Here is a 20,281-nt window from a genome sequence, read left to right on the forward strand (position 1 = left end):
TGTGCTAGAGATGCCAGGGCTATTGAGAAGCCATCCTCCCTGCCTTCAGGTAGCCCGAAGTCTAAGAGGGGAAACAGACGTGTAACAGACTAATTACAATGTAATGTGTTAGGTTTAGTAATAGATATAAATAAACTTTCACAGGCATATAGTCATGAAAGAGCTTGGAGGACTCCGTGATTGATGGGGAGTTGAGTGTTCTGGGAGTGTGGAGTGGAGTGTCAGAACAGGAGTAGTGGGAAGCAGGATGGAGGGCCTTGATTCTTAAGGCAAGACTTTTAGATTTCTGCCTGAAGGCAGTTGCATGGGCGTGAGAGGGTTTTAAGCAGAGGAATGACAATGAGAGTTCTTTATTTTGAAGAATTATTGCCTCAGTGTGAGGGTAGCCTAGAGTGGTGAGAAGTAAAGTACACTGAGGTCAGTTAGGGATGCTCTTTCTCTAGTTCCACCTGGAAGAAGCAGTGAGGATAGAGATTAGATCTGAGTGACATTTCTGAAGCAGAACTGACAGTAATTCAAACCAAATGCTGTGAGAATTTCAGAAGAAGGAGGAGTCAAAAATGAATTCAGAGTTTCTAATTTGGGAAATTGGACGAATATGATGTTATTCACTGAGATGAGGAATACAGAATGTGAATCGGTTGCAGATGCAAAGTTCAGTAGGAAATCATTGTGACCTGGAGTAATCCGAGAAGCCCTCAAATGAGCTAGCACATTGGTAGAAACATCAAAGTTGGATAAATATCAAGGGTTAGCCTGCATGAGGGAAACAAGCCCTTCAGGCACATTTAATGGGAATGTGAATTGGTGTAAGCTTTTTGGAGAGCAGTATTCAAATGGGAGGAAAAAAGGGTGGAGCAAACTAAAATTTATTGAACACATGTAATCATGGGCCAGGCTCAGGCTCTATCTGTGTTATCTCATCTTATTGGAAGAGAAAGAAACTAAACATTTTCAAGCCAGGCAGTGAGTGATATGGCTAAAATTCTACTTTACAGAGATTAGCCCAGTTTGGTGGTGATGCACAGATTGATTTTTAGAGCGTGTATTGTCAATGGGGGCAATATTGCCCCCCCAGGGGGTCCGTTAAAAATGGGTTCTTGTGGGGGAGGGAGTCTTAGGTATTACAATGTCTTGTGCCCCTCTGAAGGGCCATAGTACATGAAAAGCTATACAGTGTATCTGTGGTGTTAACATTTCAGAGGTGAGGATGATCTGGAAAGGGGGAAGTCTAAAAAGGCTCCTGATGGGGACAGTAATAGGGGAAAAACAGGTTGAGAAACATCAGTTAGAGGGAAGAAACTAGAAGCAAAGAGATCAGGTGGTAGGAATAGGGTATAGACAAAGATAATGGTGGTAGCTGGCAAAAGAGAGATGGGTTTTAAACATTTGAAGTATAAAATAAACAGGACTTGGCATACAATAGGATATGAGAGAAAAGATGAGGGTAGAATTAAAGTTATTTCTAGGGTTTAAGACTTAGGGAAATGTAGATTTGGGCAGAAACGGAGAAGCTTAGAGAGAGGTATTGATAAGAAACTGATTAATTCAGTACAACACAAGTTGAGTTTGTTAGAAGGCTAAAAAGTCCAAATCAAAAAGTCCAATAGCAAGTTGGAAACAAGGTATTTGGGATTCTTTTTCGTCTGGCAATTATTATTTTTATTCTAGTGTCATGTATTTGGAAGAAGTCCGAAGCTAAGGGGGCAATTAGTGCCAATAAAAGCTATAGAAGATAATTATTCCCAAAAATGATAGAAACCACATTCATAACTTCGTAAGTATCAGGTTCTAACCAATGGAGTGAAGAATAACGAACTATACCAAGGTTTATTTCTTAAGAGTCTAGATTTTTTTCTTTGTTTAGTCTTATTCCAGAGCTGCCTCAGTGAAAATGTTCAAAGGTATTTTTCTTCTATTTACAAAAGTAATAAAAGAACATTGAAAAAAGACAAATATAGAAAAATACTGAGTAGTGAAAAGTGCTTGATAATCCCATCCCACCCACTTTCTACCCTGAGACAGTCACCATTAATTTGGCAGATATATTTCCAGATTTTTTCAGGTATGCATGTATACACATGTACAGCTTATATATTATATATAACTTTAACTTTACAAAAATAAGATTACATTAGTACCAGTGGGTTTATTTGATTTGCAAGCAATAGAAACAAACTCTGCTGACGTAGCATGCAAAGGAATTTATTGGAAGGGTATGGACTGAAGACCATAGCTGGAAAAGATGAAGAATCAAGCGGGGAAAGCAAATTCCGTGACCTAGAGGGCAAGAGCTAATGGACATTCCTCAAGACCTTGCCATTTGGATGTACCTCCTCCAGCCGTGTTTCATCTTTGTATCATTTCTGCTTAAGACTCAAATTCCTAGGAGAGATAGAACGTGATTAGGTAATGTGCTTATTCCCTTACTCAATAGTGTCTCTGATTCCAGATAGGGTGGAGTAGCTTCTCAAGCAAAAAGAGGAGCGTGTTAACAACAGAAGGGGAAATGGATACTGAACCTACAAAAATGTCCACTATACTGTTTCATAACTCTCTTCTTTTGTATTTTTTTCATTTACTATCTAGGACATATAACTCTGCCTCCTTCTTTTTAACCATCAATAGTATTTGGGTGGGGGGGGTATGGCTATAGAATAATTTATTTAATGAGGTACTTCTTGTTGGATATTTTGTTGAAGTTATGCAATATTACTAACAATGCTACAGAGAAAATCTTTGTATACATCTTTTTACATGTATGCAAGTACTTTGTAGGATATAGTATTCTCAGGAGTAGAATTTCTGGGTCAGAGTGTATATACCTAAATTTTTAATAGATATTGCCAAATTGCCCTCTAAGGGTTTATAACTCCCACCAGCAAAGACTACCTATTTTCCTCTACCTTTGCCAAAACTGAGTATTACCAGTCCTTTTTGTTAATGAAAACATTTAAAAGGATCACCGTAGGCTGAGTTGAGCCTCTTCTATCATCACTACACACAGATGCTCACTATTTTCTAACCAGTTACACAACTAAGAACTGAAGCTAAGAAAGTATTAAATGTCATACGCTAACAACATCTCCACTTAAATTTTGAATTCTAGTTCTTACTCAGTGTCGGTGGGCATGAACACAAACATTTTTATTTGAGTCAGATCACTTGCTTTTAAAGAAGTCAATAGTGCTTCCATTGAAACTTAAATAGAATGCTTGGATCGTGGTTGGGAAGGGTTTATTAGGGAATACACCCTGGTTCCACATCTTATGCAGGAGGTAGGTTCAAATGATGTGTATGGAAATGTGTTTCTTGGCCATGGTGTATGACCATGGCCGTATGTTGTATGTATGTTTCAACCCTAAGCTCACACCCAGCCTGGCGAGATGCTCACTGTATGTGATGTGGGCAGGGGAACGTGAGCCACGTGCCTCTCATCTCACGCTCCCTCCAAGGCGTATATACATGGAATGCACTGGTGGGCAGAATCACCTGTACCATGAAATTTGTTTTTGTGTTTTTGCTCAACTCATTTTATTGAATGTATATAAGCTAGAAGTGCATATGATGTGGCTCTACTGTATATTGTGTCATTTGTACAGATGAAGCAACCATTGCATGGTGTGCAGATAGAGCAGAAGAATTTTCTTCAGAATATAGTATTCCAGACTGAAAAAGCATAAAACAGGAAAACATAAGCCATTCATCTGAACATTTTTAGTGGAAAACATTGAAAATCCAAAAACCTGAGTTTCAGCCTCAGTTCTACTTTACAGAAATTATATGATCTTTTGTTGGCCTCTCAATTCCCAAATGCCTTACTATCATATATAAAAGGGGTAAATCCTAACAATTCTTAACCACTGCATAGGGTTGCAACTAGAATTGAACAAAATATATGAAATCACTTTAAAAATTGAAAGCACATTACACATTATTATGTAGGTACAGCAATGGGCTCTTAATAAGCTGAATAATGTTTTTATCCCATGGTGTAAAATATTATAGGCAGCTTACCAACTTACATCTCAGCAACTCAGATGTATGAATTAAAGGTAATTAATTAAAGGTAATTTCTATTGCAGTTGTAATAGAAAAACCATTTCAGTATCATGTTTCTGTCACTTTTTAAATAGTTTATAAAATCTAGATTTGTTATTATATGCCAGATATTCACTTCTGAATACAGAAAAACAATAATGACATTTATATATCCCGAAGCATTTTCTTATGGTCTTTTCTTTCATCTTCACAAGAATGGTAGTTCACAATGGGTACTACTGATATTATCCTCACTTTACACCTGAGGAAACTAAAATGTAGATTTAAAGTCTTGCCCAATGCCATGCATAATGAGTCAGCGGAAAAGCTGAAACTGACTCAACACCTTGAATTATTTTTCCATTGATTCTCAAACTTTAGTATATATCATAATTACCTGGATGGCATGTTATGAACTCTGGTTTCTTCCAGGTAATTCTGATGCAGGTATTCTTTGGTCAACATCCTTAAGCATTCCATTAAACACAAAGAGAAGCATTCATTTTCTTCTGAAAGTGTTGTTTGCTTTATGTTTTTAACCCCTTGTGAGTTTCTGGGCTTTGGACAGCTCAGACTCAGTGTGAAATTCTCCATTTAGGAAAATGTGTGGAATGTATAAATGCCCAATATTGGGACTCCTGGTCCTCAGAGATTGAAAATGATAGAGTGATCTAGGAACAGAATCTTCAGCCTTTGAAAGGGCTTTCCTTGGTTTTAGTCTCTGAGAAGAGCTCACCATCCTTTGGTGCCACCTAGGGGCCGATTAGTGATTTTTAAAAGAAGACATTTGATGGACCAGGTAAGGAAGGAAAAGAAAAACGCAGGAGAGGATTGGGGGAGATCCTCTGGAGGTTATCTTTTACTCCTTATAACAAATGAAATGGCATTTATACTTCAGATATTTCCCCACTAGAAAATAAGCCCTTGGTGGGGATGTACTTGTTCACTGCCCCATTCTTAGTGCTTAAAACAGTGCCTGACACATAGGAAGTATTCAACAAATGTTTGTTGAATGAATAAATAAATGAATGATTAACAACTTTGCTCCAGTAACAGATGCTGTGCTGTTTAAAGGACTTCTCTTCAAATGGCCGGAAGGCTCAAATATGCAAGATATTCTCAACCATGCCAGTACACAAATGTTACTGATATCTCTATGAAAATGATCTTGCCTTTTCTCCCATAGCAGATGCCATTGGAAAAGAGAGGCACCCTATTGTTCTGATTTAAAGTTCAGCTCAAGGGCTTTCTACTTTCCTTGCCCTTCTTAACTAGTAGTAATAACACCCTTTTCGGAAATCTTACAGCATAAAATCTTCACCTCTTTTAATATCACTTCCAACCTTGCACTTTTTAAAAAAAATTTTACACATAAAACTTATTTCCCTGTATTAATCAAGCTTCTTTTGTTTGCGTGTTACTAAAATTTATTTGAGCTGGCTTAAACCAAAACCAGGGGGTTTGCTACAGAGCTATAGGAACGTTTCATAAAACCCAGTAGCAGTCATACAGCTGGACCTACAAGGAGAGCTTAGAACCAGTCAGGAACTTGGGCATCAGTATATTCCCTGCACTTCTTTTTCGTTCTTCTTGCTCTGAAGCCCAGCTTTCTCTAATCCTCAGCCCTCATAGCAACGGGTGGCTACCACATATGTTGTTTTTATGTGCCCCTCAATTCTAGCCACATGGAGATTAACTGTCCCGGAATCCAAATTCCCAGGAGAGAAGATAGATTGATTCAGTTTGCTGTGAGCTGAGGATATACTTCAATAAATGTCTATTACAGTTCCCTGTTAAACAGAGTGTTAGCAAGTTGAGCACCGAGTGATGGCTTAGTAAATATTTTTATGTACCCAGAGCGCGCATGGTTCAGATCTTTGATATAGTGCCATTTAGGAAATATTCTTGAACTGGGGAATGAAAAAATTTCACCCAACTTCCTCCCTTTTTTTTTTTTTTCCTGGTTTCCTTTCTTTCCCCCTTCGACAAAAGAGAGAGAAAGACATGAGTAAAACTGGGAGGAACAGAATGATTAGATCTAGAAATGACCAAACAGACGGTAATGGAAAAGATGAAAGGGGAGAGATCTCATCTGCTTTTTCCCAGTGAGCCCTGACCTCTGAGATTCTGAAAAATAGATAGTTGGCCTACTTCTGATACATGCAAAAACAGGGTGTTTCCCAGAAAACTAGGAACACTGCAGACATTATCAGTTTAATCCAGCGATTCTCAACTCTGACTGCATATTTAGATCCAGCTAGAGAACTCTTAAAACTATTGACATCAGGGTCCCATTCCAGGCAGTTATCAGAATTTCAGGTTATAGGACTTAGGCATCTTACGTTTTAAAAGCTTCCTCACATGGTTTTAATGGGCAACCAGCCAGGATTGAGAACCGCTGGCCTAACTAAGGAAACACTTATTTAGACCCATGCATAACACATCACCTGATTAAGATTCACAGCAGCCCTGTGAGGTAAGAAGGGGTCAGGTAGAATAACAGTAATCCCATTTTACGGGTAGAGTAATTGTGGTGGATGTGAAGTTGCCCAACTTGAAAGTGATGGATCCACATACAGAACCTCTGTCTCCAGGGATTGTGCATCTAGTCTCATTAAGTCATGCTGCCAAACACTAACGGGCTTAATTAAGAGACAGTTAATAGTGCCATTCCTTGCCTTCCCTCACCGAGTGGTGCCTTCCCTCCAGTTTGTCTCCATTCATCTCTCTCCGTGTATCTTTTCTTCCTGAATGCAGGAACTAAATAAAAAGAGGACACAGAAGGAGATGGAGCATGCCATGCTGATCCGGCACGACGAGTCCACCCGAGAGCTCGAGTACAGGCAGCTGCACACATTACAGAAACTCCGCATGGATCTGATCCGGCTACAGCACCAGACTGAACTGGAAAACCAGCTGGAGTACAATAAGAGGCGAGAAAGGGAACTGCACAGAAAGCATGTCATGGAACTTCGGCAACAGCCAAAAAACTTAAAGGTGAGAGGAAATTTCCCGATTTATGCTCCAGGACACAGCCAGGTTGGATCAATGGTTCCTACACCTGGATGACTGTCAAGAGTCACCTGGGAAACTTCGTAAAATTACAAATTTCAGGACCCCACAGCTACTGAATCAGAATCTCCAGAGTCTGGGTATAACAGACTCCTAAAGAGATGTTGCAGGGCAATATGATCTCTCCATTTCTTCTTTGTATCTATGCAATTTCTCTGACCCCTTCATGACCTTCCCTCTCTAAAATTATAACACATGGACTAATAGCAGTCCATGGTTCTAATCCCAGGAAATGAGGAAGTTACCTGACAGGAATGTAGCAGATAAATTGTATCAGTCATGCCAGTCAGAATTGGTTGTAGCTACCTTGAGTGCTGTTCTATTGAGAAAGACTCTGAAGCCACATCCACACTTAGTAAGGGAAGGTATGATTTATTAGTGACATCTGTCCTGGGCGTGGGAATTGGGAGTGATATGCCAGACATTTATTATCCCTGCACTAGAAATACGGAACTCCTTTGGCCTGCACTACCTCCAGAGAATTTTAGCTGACTGCTAGTTAACAAACTATATGGACTAAGCCATTGCTATTTGTCAAGGGAGTCACTGTCAATGTTGACAAAGATATAAGGCCAACTTCAACCGCACTGGCCTTCTTCCTCTCTAGCCAGATTCTAACCTGTCTAATTAGTGATCCTTGTCATCAAAACCCCTCCATGAAAAAAAAAAAAAAACCCTCCATGTGTTCATGAAATGTACATGTGACTATCAGGCAACCTGATGGAATGCCTTCTGGGCTTATAATAGTAAACCCCACCTCATCCTTGCCAAAATGCATATTTGAGGGCTTCCCTGGTGGCGCAGTGGTTGAGAGTCTGCCTGCCGATGCAGGGGACACGGGTTCGTGTCCCGGTCCGGGAAGATCCCACATGCTGCGGAGCAGCTGGACCCGTGAGCCATGGCCGCTGAGCCTGCGCGTCCGGAGCCTGTGCTCTGCAACGGGAGAGGCTAAAACAGTGAGAGGCCCGTGTGACGCAAAAAAAAAAAAAATGCATATTTGATATTGCTACATGCAAGTAGTGGAAATGGGTTATGATATAAAGTATAATCCAATGTTGCCCTTTATTGATTTTTCAAGGAAACACAGAGCAGTGAGAGATGGCTCATACATTGCCATCCCCTTTCTTACTTGGAAGTGGAGGAAAACAGTTAAAGGGGGAGGGGGAGGGGCAACAAACAATAGAAGACACTGAAGATTTTGTCTAGGAAACCACTGAAATAATGAGCAATCTTTTAACAAACTAAGCTTCATAGTATTCCAGAGTCTTCTTAGAGTTGTGATCTTGTAACAATTCATTTTTAAAAATCTATTTGTAAATTCAAAACTACTTCTGTTCATTTGATATAAAACCAAAGTATTTTAGGGAGGGTGGGAGGGAGGGAGACGCAAGAGGGAAGAGATATGGGAATACATGTATATGTATAACTGATTCACTTTGTTACAAAGCAGAAAGTAACACACCATTGTAAAGCAATTATACTCCAATAAAGATGTTAAAATAAACAAACAAACAAACAAAACCCAAAGTATTGGTAGAGTTAACACCTGTCTGTGACACATGTATTATTTTCATTATTACTGACTAGTAACGTGGGTCACTGCACCAAAAGACAGTTGGTCTCAGCACCTATATTGTATCATGAGAATGGAAGGCCTTCTGTATTTACTAATGTGTCTTTATTTTCCTTTTGTCACTTTTTCTATACAGGCCATGGAAATGCAAATTAAAAAACAGTTTCAGGACACTTGCAAAGTACAGACCAAACAGTATAAAGCACTCAAGAATCACCAGTTGGAAGTTACTCCAAAGAATGAGCACAAAACAATCTTAAAGACACTGAAAGATGAGCAGACGAGAAAACTTGCCATTTTGGCAGAGCAGTATGAACAGAGTATAAATGAAATGATGGCCTCTCAAGCGGTAAGTGGTTAGGTTCGGTGCCACGGCTTCAAGAGCTTTGGGAATCAAGAAAATTCAAGATCCAGCCTTTTGGTCCCAAGATGATTCTTGCGCACATTTAGGATATTGGTGTTTTTCTGCCCAAAGAACTGAAGGAAATGACGACGCTGAATAAAGCCAAGCCAGAGCGGATACTTGCTGGAGTGTGTCTTATAAGATGGAACTTGAGGAATACATGCTAAATCAGACCTGTGGCACATAGGGACTTTGAGGGCAAGATGTGATAGATATTGCATGTAATATCATACTCTCATTCATCAAAGATCGCACAACTAATGTCAGGCGCAAATGAATAGACACACAGACACATTCATTAGGTAAACCTTTACTGAACATCTGTGCTCAGCCCTCTGCTGGGCTCAGAGATAGAGTGATGAGCTAGAGAGACGGCAGTGGTCCCTTTCCTCACACTTCTGTCAGTCAAGTAAGGAGGTCAGATAATTAAGCAATAAAAATAAAACATAAAAGTGCTTTGAAGTGGTAGGTGACAGAGGCTATATGGGAGGATGAGTAGGAACAACTAGTCTGGTCTAGGGAATGCTTCCCTGCAAGAGCCAAGAAGCATGAAGGAATTTATTGAAGCAAACAGGTTCCATGGAAAAGGGCCTACACACTTTTCCAAAAGATGGATAGTGTACACTTGGGGACTGAAAGAACTTTGATATGAGCCCAAAGTTCAAGGAGGAGGATTGTGGGAGCCCAAAATGGAGACGTCATAAAGGTCTTGGCAGCCAGGGATGGGAGCTTGCCTGTTTATTCAGTGAAGATTTCACAAGGAGATGAATCTTAAAGGGTAATAGTTGATCAGACAAGCAGAAATGGAAAAGTTATTCCTGGCAGACGATACAGTATATATGAAGACTCAAAGGCCTGAAAGAGGATGGCACGTTTGAGAAACAACGAGTAGTTGATATGGCAGGAGTATAACGGGCAGCTGGTGGATAGTCAGGGGTCAGAGGCTCAAAGCTGGGAGTGTGGACATTATTGTGTCAGCAATACAGAGCTGCTAAAGCCTGTTTTAAGAAGGAAAGTGACAGGATCAGATGTGTGCTATAGAAAGATACTGGCAGTAATGTGGCAAATATAGGTAAGGAGACCTGTTAGGAAGCTATTATAATAGTCCAGGAAAAAAAAAAATGAAGGCATGAACTAAGAGAACATGCTAATGGAAGTGGTGAGAAGGATTTGATAAATATTTAGGAGTAGAATAGATAGAACTTAGGGACCAATTTGAGAGGTAGGTTTGATAACAGTGGAACAGGTCATGATTTTACCAAGATAGAAAAATGGAAGGAGGGGTGAGTTTGGATGGATGTCTAGAAGATACTTGACTCATTATCTGAGCTCTGTGGGTATCTAGGTAGAGAGGTACAGAGATGGAAATCTGTAGTTCAGCAAGGTGTCAGGATTAACATCAAAAAGTTAGTCATTGTTATATGGGGGCAGTTGTAGCTATTCGGAATATCTGAGATCTCCTACGGATAGGAGATAGTATTAAAGAGGAAGAGGACTCAGGACAGAGTTGTGGGCATCAACATTTGAGGACTGAGTAGAAGGTGGACCAAAGAAGATGAATAGCCAGGGGTCAGAGCCTCAAAAGAGAGTATGTCACAGAAGCCAGAACAAAACTTTCTAGTTGATGATTTCACATGTTGCAGAGAAACCATTTGGGCCCAGCAGTGGCTTTGTCCATTGTCACAGACCGTGGAGTGGTGGAAATGGAAGACATTCTAAGTAGATTGAAAACGTGATTATAAAATGAGATAGAAACTGTAAGTGAGACTGCTTTCCCCAGATTCTTGTCAGTGAAAAAAAGGAGAAAGAGAGCTATAGCTAGAGGAAGAGACAGTTAAAAGAGGTCTTCGATTAATTGGGAAAGGCTTAAACATGCCCTTAGCTGAGGATCAGAGCCAGCGTATTTCATTCATTCATTCATTTATCCAATAAGTATTTATTGAGTGCCTCTACTGTGCCCCAGGCACCCAGGAATACTGTGGTGAATAAGACAGTCATCGATCATGTCTTCATGGAATCTATAGAAGAGTGGAGGAAACAGACGTTGGAGAAGTCTATGTGTAACAGCAGAGCAAGGGCAGTGTGCCCACTGAGCGTAAACCAAGAGAGCTAGGCTGGTCTGGAGAGTCAGGAAAGGCCTCTCAGACACAATGATTGTTTAAGCTGCAGTGTAGGGAGCACATTCTAGGCAAAAGGAACTACATTTGTAAAGATGGGAAAAACCATTGCACTTTTAAAGAACTCAAGTCCATTGTGTTTGGAATATAGAGAATGAGGAGGAAACTAACATGAGAATAAGATGAGAGGGGTAAACGGGGACAAGACCGTACAGGGGCTTGTAAGCCTTCTTAAGAATTTTGATCTTTATCCTAAAGACAGTGAGAAGCCATTGAAGAGTATTAAGGAGGAGACTGACATCAAATTTGCATTCTTGAATGATCACTCTGGAGACACGTGGAGAATGGCCTGGGAGATGACAAGCGTGGGTGTAAGGCGATCATTTATAAGGTTGCTGCCTTTACCTGGGTGTGAGGGAGTGGTGGCCAGACTCGAGAGGGGACAGTCAGGATGAAGCAGAAAGTGACTCAGTTTGAGAGCTAGGCAGGAGGTGGAACTAGGAGCATTTAGTAACAGACTGAATGGGAGAATGAGATGGTGAGGATGACTCCCAGTCTCTAGTTTGAGCAAAATGGTAGATGGTGCCATTTATCTATATGGTAAAAAAGGAATTGGAGATTGGGAAAGTGGGAAGGGAAATATGATTAGTTAATATTAATCATGTTGAGCTTGAGGCTGGGAAATATCCAGATGCAGATACCTCGTGTAGAGTGGATAAGCTAGCCTGGACCTCAGAAGAGAAGTCTGAAATAGAGATGTAGATGTGGGAGTCATTTGCATAAAGATGGTAATTGAAGCCTTTGGAATAGATGAGATTCCTTAGGAAGGGCAGTTAGAGGGAGAAGAGCGCCCAAGACAAAGTCCTGAGGAACACCCACATGTAATGGCCCAATAAGGTAGGGAGTAGCTGGAAAGGAGGGGAGGGAGGGAAAAACCGAAAGGGTGTGGTGTCTCAGAAAACTAGAGAGTTCTGGAAGGAAGGGGCAGTCCACAATATCGATGTCGCTGGGAGGACAGGCAAGATAAGGACCCCTCCAGGGTGGTCATCAGTGACCCTCCTGTGAGCAATAGAAGGGGAGGTGTAGGAACAGAATGAAGAGTGCAGACAGGGGTTAAAGGTAAGGAGAAGGGGAGAGAGTTGGTAGGGACATAAAGGTTGATGGGATTTGGGTTTTGTTCGTGTTTGTATTCTCAGCATCTGCTACAATGCCCGGCATACAACAGGTGCTCAATGAATGTTTGTTATATAAGATGCGAGAGAACAGGATCAGGAGTATAGGTTCATGATTGCTCTTGAAGAAAAGGAAAGAAATAACCCTTCCTTCTGAGGCAGGGAGGAGATAAAAGTACAGATGATAATTACGGCAGTCCTTTACTGCCCGCTTACCACGTGCCAGGCACTGTTGAATTTTATAAGTGTTATTTCATTTTCGTGAAACCCCTTTGACCTTTGAAGTAGTTACTTTTTTTTTTTTTTTTTTTTTTTTTTTTTTTTTGCGGTATGTGGGCCTCTCACTGTTGTGGACTCTCCCATTGCGGAGCACAGGCTCCGGACGCACAGGCTCCGGACGCACAGGCTCAGCGGCCATGGCTCACAGGCCCAGCCACTCCATGGCATGTGGGATCTTCCCGGACCGGGGCATGAACCCGTGTCCCCTGCATCGGCAGGCGGACTCTCAACCACTGCGCCACCAGGGAAGCCCTGAAGTAGTTACTTTTTTAACCCTAATTTACATGTGAGGAAACTGAGGTTTATTGAAGTCAAGTCACTTGCTTAGGGCAAGGGTTGGCAAACTTTTTCTGTAAAGGGGCAGGTGGCAAATATTTTAGGCTTTGTGGACCAACAGAGTCTCTGTCACAACTACTCAACTCAGCTATTGTAGTACAAAAGCAGTCATAGATAATATATAAATGAATAAGCGTGTCTGTGTTCCATCCAGGAAAACTTCATTTACAAAAATAGGCAGCAAGCCAGATTTGACTCTTGGTCCATGGTGTACCAACTCTTGACTTAGAGGGTCACTTAGTGGTACGTAGCTAGTGGTGGACCTACGATTTGAACCCTGTTTGGGGAGACCCTGTTAGCGTATATGCCTGGCCACTACTACACTGGCCACTATGCTGCTTCTGTCACATTCTTTTCTTGAGTTTAATCCAATAGAGGGAACAGACATGATATTTACCTATACTTTTATAAAACTTTTTAATGGATTTGGTATGTGCAACTTTGGGGGGTGATGAATACCAAATACTGGAATATCCCCTGATTTCTAGACTGGCACTTCTTTAGAGTCAGAGCTGGTACAGAATAACACAGTTACTGACATTAATAATAGAATGCCAGAAATAAGAGAAGATGGGGGTGTTTTCAGTGGTCTAAATTGCCTGTAGAATGAGCCTCTCACCCACTTGGCCAGGGCTCATAACAATTAACCAAGCCAAGTAGAAAAGAATAGACTTTCATTCCCTTTATTGGTAAGAAACCTCCCATATCAAGAGGGAATCGATAGCAATCTCCTTGGGAGCCAGTAATCCCTTTGGCATTTATCTGTGAAGCTGCTGCTGCTGCAGACTGGCTGTTCATTGTGTCTAGTGTCTCTTCTCCCTTCATCTCTCATTGGGAAATGAGAAGAGCAGCATCCTCTCTAGTGGATTTTAGTGAAAGCTGGTTAGGGTTAATTATTAGAAAGTACCTTGGAAATATGATTCCCTTATTTATTTTGTGTTCATTTGACATAGTATATTTCTCCAAAGCACTAAAGAAGACACTATGCAAATAACTTTCTAAAACTATTCTAATAACATTTCAAAAAGTCATAACTATCAAGATATTAAGAAATGTTATTGTCACAAATTGTACAGAAGAGGGAAGGCAGCCTAAGGTGGAGAATAGGTATCTTGGCAAAGTGGTCTCAATGGAAACATGCAGATATACTCAGGGTAGACAGACTAATTCAAGGGTTCTAATCTCATAGTTCCCAGCTGAACTGAGGGCCTGCTAAATCTAGACCAGACCAAGTCTGGTGGGACAGGAGGGTCTTCATCCCTGAATACAGTCCTGCTAATGGCCCTAAATCTTCAACTGTGCTCATTGAAAGGCTGGCATTTCTGTTGACTGGCTTGGTCCATTCCCCACACAGGATCAGTATCCTGGTGTGTAATACAAAGTACAGGTGCTACAGGGAGCAAGGGAAAAACTTTATCTGGATTTCACTGCTTCAAACCAGAATACACCCCGTAAGATTATCAAGGCTACCTTCTGTGGGGAGGAAATTTTGAACCACTTGAGTTTTAGATGGCTGGCCATAAGGATAAAGTAAAGCCAATGTTATAGGGACCAACTTTACTTGCTAGGAGCGTAATGGTACTGTGGTATTCCTCAAATGTTATGGAGATTGGACTCATTTTTTTTAGTGCTAAGGATATCTAAATGTATAATGGTTTGGGGGTTAAAGATATGTAAATATGGAAATGGTTAGTCAAAATAGTGATAACACCGGCTATTTACTGACCCTTTGGTATACATCAAGAACTATGCCTGGGATTTTATATGAATTCTTTCATTTAATTCTCATACCAGTCTTAGACAATAGGAACTATTATTGTTATTTTCTTGAGATGAAGAAAATGAGACTTGGAGATGTTAATTAACTTGCCGAGGTAACACACCTAAGTGAATGGTGGGGCTGGAATTCCAGCTCAGGAGTCTGCCTCCAAAGCCCACAGGCTTAATTGCTGGAGTGTGGAGCCTTCCTGACTCCTGCAAGTGTGGTTTTAAGAAAACCAGGTTTCCTTAAGAATGTTTTTGTTTTCTTAAGAAAGAATGTTTTAAGAAAAGGAAGTGTTTTTAGAACTTTGTAGCCCATTGGGCAGAATGTGCTATTTTTGATTCCTAACTCTGAAAGTACCCCCCACCGGGCATCTGTTTTTCTGAGAGACCTGTTTCAGCCCAAACAAGGAAGCATCTTCCAGTAGCCACCAAGTTCTGTAAGCTAGGAGCGAATCACAGTGTATGTCTTCTGTACCCGCAGTTACGGCTAGATGAGGCTCAAGAAGCAGAATGCCAGGCCTTGAGGCTACAGCTCCAGCAAGAAATGGAGCTGCTCAATGCCTACCAGAGCAAAATCAAGATGCAGACAGAGGCACAGCATGAACGTGAGCTCCAGAAGCTAGAGCAGAGGGTGTCTCTGCGCAGAGCACATCTTGAGCAGAAGGTATGAGCGTGTTGTCAAGGGTCCTGTACCGCTGGGTAGAGGATGGGCGTGGCTCTGCCTGTGTACCGGGCGATTTAACAAAGGCGCTGTTCCCCTCATACCTGCTTTGATACTCCTAGTGCCCTGAGAGGTAGGCATAGTCCCCATTCCACAGACAGGACACTGAGGCTCAAAAGGCTTAATTAAGTTACTTGCATAAATCTGATCCCACAGCCTAAGTTCTCTCTATTATATTACTCTGTTCGGAAACCTTCCACCTTCACAGCCTGAGGACTGACACGGGTTACTGGGTAGTTGATTTGACGTATGAAAGGTACTGTGAGTTGATAGCGTGGCCCCTGAATGTCGTGAGGCCAAATACAGATTTAGTTTTTATTCTCAGCTATTTCTAAACCAAAAGAAATCACCAGCAGGGCTCTTTAAAAAAAATTAAAATGAAGAGAGGCTGATATTGCCATACATAATAAATGTTATCAGAATTGAAATATTCATTGCTTTAGATATTGCTGAGGAATATGAAGTAGAAAAGATGTCATAAAGCATCTCAGAGCTGTTAAGCATGTATTTGCTTAACCAGTTATTCGTGCTTTCTTCTGGTAGTTCCCAGAGATCAACGTGAGAGACTATTTTCCTGCTCTAGAACTAAATTGCTAATGACCCAGGGGGCTTTGGGCTCTCTCTGGGAAAGCAGCACAACTTAATTGTGCTTGAGTGTCTTTTAGCTTCTCCCGAGCCATCTCCTGCTGAGACAGGACAGTGACCTAGATCGGCCCAGCTGCTTGGCTTGCTAGAATGGCAGTGCTGGCCCCAGGTGGCCCCAAACATTTTTATTCTTGTGAGAAAGTTTTAAATGTGATGGATTAGACACACAACATTTATCACAGGACTCTCCCAGCCTGCCCCAGACTAGTTTACTCTTAGTTCCTGCGTGTGTCATCTGTGTGCATGTTATGTGTATATATATGCCTGTTGGGAACTCCTTTCCATTGAGAACTGTTCATTGTGCTTATTTCAGATTGAAGAAGAGCTGGCTGCCCTTCAGAAGGAACGCAGCGAGAGAATAAAGTACCTATTGGAAAGGCAAGAGCGAGAGATTGAAACTTTTGACATGGAGAGCCTCAGAATGGGATTTGGGAATTTGGTTACATTAGATTTTCCTAAGGAGGACTATAGATGAGATTAAATTTTTTTGCCATTTACAAAAAAAAAAAGAAAGAAAGAAAGAAAGAAAGAAAACAAAAAAATTCAGACCCTGCAAAACCACATTCCCCATTTTAACGGGCGTTGCTCTCACTCTCTCTCTCTCTCTTACTCTTACTGACATCGTGTCGGACTAGTGCCTGTTTATTCTTACTCCATCAGGGGCCCCCTTCCTCCCCCCTCCCGTGTCAATTTTCAGTGCTGGCTGAAACCTGGCCATCTCTTCTATTCATAGTACACGTCACAGTATCGATGTGATTCAAAATGTTTCAGTGAAAACTTTGGAGACAGTTTTAACAAAACCAATAAACCAACAACAACAAAAAAGTGGATGTATATTGCTTTAAGCAATCACTCATTACCACCAATCTGTGAAAGTAAAGCAAAAATAATAATAATAATAATAAATGCCAAGGGGGAGAGAGACACAATATCCGCAGCCTTACACCTTAACTAGCTGCTGCATTATTTTATTTTATTTTATTTTTTTGGTATTTATTCATCAGGAATTAAAAAAAAAAACAAAGTTTTATTAAAGATTGAAAATTTGATACATTTTACAGAAACTAATTGTGATGTACATATCAGTGGTGACATATTAATACTTTTTTGGGGAATGGGGGGTGGGTGGGGTGAAGAGATCTTGTGATTTTTAAGAACCTGCTGGCAAGAGTTTAACTTGTCTTGAGCATATTCTGATTGTATCATAATCATTTTCTGCTGTTGCAGAGGATGTGAATACACTTAAGGAGCTCACAGAATCCCAGTAGCACAAATTGGGCTTTGGCAAATCGTGTATTTTGTGTATAGAAGGAATTTAAGGAGAGGTATTACTTATTTTCATATTGTATTTTAACTGTTTCTCTGATCAAATTTTTTTACTCCCTCCTCCCAGTCCTCCCCACCTCCCTCCTTTTCCAATTCAGTATTTGGAGTTCAACACTGTCTCTCAATCAGATCATCTTGATCTTTTTTCTTTATTTCCCTGCCCCTCCCTAAGTCCCATATCTTGGTCATAAATATTGCATTATTCACACTTTCAAACTGTGTATTTTCTTACAATAAAAAATGATGAAAAAAAAAAGGCTTTACTTCTTTTGCATGCACTTTAAAAAACAAAACATTTTTCAGGTTCCAAGGAAGAGCATGATAACTGTCAGAGCTTTTAATTATATTTGTAAATAAAAGTGTTCATCACATTGCCTTGCTGTGTTATTGTAGCAGGAAGTTTCCCTTCTAGGTTCATCAGCTCCTAATGCAGAGGGAGAGCTGCCCTCCAGAAGCTGTTCTCCATGGCCCCTCAAGAAGAACCATTCAAGATTTTCAGGTAAAGCTGCATCTTCCAAGTTCTTCTGCAGGGCTGAAGATGGGGTTGCACTGTCTGAAGTGGTCAACTGCACCTTTTTACACTTAAGAATAGAAGGTGGCACATGTGTGCACGTGCACACACACACGTGCACGCACGTGCACCCACAATGTGCCAGTCCTAGGACCATGTATTGCTGAGAGAAGTGAGGCACCTTAAAGAAAAGCAGGCTATGAAGAAGGCATTATAACCAAATATTTGAAATGATCCTACTGTAATAGTAGATTCCCCCACCCCTCATAGTCAGGTTTTATTAGAATAACTTTATGTACATGACAATGAGGTAGTAAAATCTGTAACTTCTAGGAAACGGTTTTGGGGTCAAGACAATCTCAGTAAGATCTCATTCTCTTAGGGTTCTGAGTCCTAGTCATTGAAAATTGATCTCTAGCATGATGACTTGAAGATCACAGTTGAATTCTACAGGATATTCAGTCATCACAGACAAATGTGAGGAGTCATGTTCACTGTGATAGACTAACCCAGAGAGGTGAACTCCAGAACTCACAAAATGATTATTAACATGGGCTAACCCCAACCGTAAAGGCTTTAATAGTGAACACCCAGTTTTCTGAGCAGCTTAGGTCGTTAAAGTTTCCATATTAGGTACATCAGAAGTAATATTGGAAAGGGCTGGAAAAGACTCATAATTATCCATGAAAAATAGATAACCTTTATTGCATTATGCTTACCATGTGATAGAACTCTACACTAAGCATTTTGTAGATGAGGAAATAAGCTCAGACCAGGGTAAATGGAGTGGAGTCTGAATCGAGACCTGTCCAATTTCTGAACCCGCACACCTAAGAATAGTCACACTGCCACTCAAAAGGACATTAAATCATCAGTAAGAAAAACTTCTTGTAGTTTATTTCATCCACTTCTGTCTGTAGTGAAAACTGTCTAGCTAGCTTGTGTAAAGGCCTTATGTTTGTGAGATTATAGGTGCTGCTCTTTATAAAAGTTCCCTCTCCACAAGTTTGTCAGTGATGTGTCCAAGGTAGAGTTATCAGAAGGAATGTGGGTTTGTGCTCCTGACACCTGGTACAGACTAAGTCTTCCAACTCCTTCTAGTACCTGAGGCAGGGAGAATAGACAGGAACCAGAATAGTAGCAAGAGAACAGGTATAAAAGAAGTACTGGGACGGGAGCAGAGAGCCATTGTCTGGTATTATTCCAGCATATACAAAACTCCCCTGAGTTAAAAGAATTGTTATAGGTTTGTCATAAATATTATAATGGCTGCTTACCTTTGATTTGCAACTATTCATTCAATGAATATTTACTGCATACTTTATATGTCAGGTACAATGCCAGATGCTTAAGCTCTGTCAGTGTATCTCAAACAGGTAAAGATCCTCACCCTAATGGAGCTTACATTAGAGGTAGGAGGAAAATGGTAACACATAATAATTATAATTTTAAATGATCTTACATGGTAATAAGTGCTATAGATAAAGGAAAAAGGAAAGAGTAAGGGGGGTCAGAAGTGTGAGGAGCGGCATACATTCAGCTAATTCATTCAGGAAATATTTATTGAGCATCTACTGTGTCTGGGGATGTAGTAGTAAGTAAGATGGATAGGGTCACTACTCTGCTGAAACTTATGGTTTAAATCTCCACTGAAAGAAGTAAATAAGCAGTGGACTAATTTAATCAACAGTGGGCAAAGACAAGCCATTACAATGCAAATGCTGGGTGCGACCAGGAGTTTAAAGGAACTGAAACAATTACAGTCATAGGGAATATCAGAGAATACTTACCAGTGATGTCTAATTAACAGCAAAAATTTACTTACTGAATTTACCACTGACTGTAAATATTTGATTAAATATTGAAAAAAGTATTCCTGGGCAACTGGAAACGTGCCCATGTAAGAATTCGGTATACCTCTCTGATTTTAATTTAGCAATAAATTTTGCCATAGAAATGATAAAACATAAAAAAAATGTTTTGTTGTTCTAGTTTGGCATAGCTGTGTGCTTTTCCTGCTGATTACAACTAAAAAGTAGACAAAAATGCAAAAGCGACTATCTGAGGATACTGAGAAATAAAAGCAGGTGGATTGTGGAGAAGCAACCTAGACAGAGGAATGAAGGCAAAATAAAACCATTCTCAGGTGAAGAAAAATTAAGAGAATTCATTGCCACCAGACCTAATGTACAAGAAATGCTAAAGGAAGTTCCTCATACTGAAGGGAAATGATACTTGAAGGAAACTTGGATCTCTGGGAATGAAGGAAGAGCAACAAATGGTAAATATCTAGATAAATATAAAAAAGTTTTCCCTCTTAT

The 20,281-nt window shown here is 40.5% G+C and overlaps 1 protein-coding gene across 2 annotated transcripts in view; it reads left to right on the forward strand.

Moving 5' to 3' along the window:
- The window catches only part of TAOK3 (TAO kinase 3), a 187,106-nt gene extending 169,297 nt beyond the window's left edge, over window positions 1–17,809 (forward strand). For both annotated transcript variants that reach the window (XM_060028083.1, XM_060028084.1), the window contains 4 exons: window positions 6,799–7,038; window positions 8,823–9,035; window positions 15,239–15,421; window positions 16,437–17,809. In XM_060028083.1, coding sequence (XP_059884066.1) covers window positions 6,799–7,038; window positions 8,823–9,035; window positions 15,239–15,421; window positions 16,437–16,598 — 798 coding nt within the window. In that variant the 3' untranslated portion in view covers window positions 16,599–17,809. The remainder of the gene's footprint in view (window positions 1–6,798; window positions 7,039–8,822; window positions 9,036–15,238; window positions 15,422–16,436) is intronic.
- The last annotated feature ends 2,472 nt before the right edge of the window (window positions 17,810–20,281 follow it).

Source organism: Delphinus delphis, chromosome 13, assembly GCF_949987515.2.
Source record: "Delphinus delphis chromosome 13, mDelDel1.2, whole genome shotgun sequence".
Taxonomy (NCBI): Eukaryota; Metazoa; Chordata; class Mammalia; order Artiodactyla; family Delphinidae; genus Delphinus; species Delphinus delphis.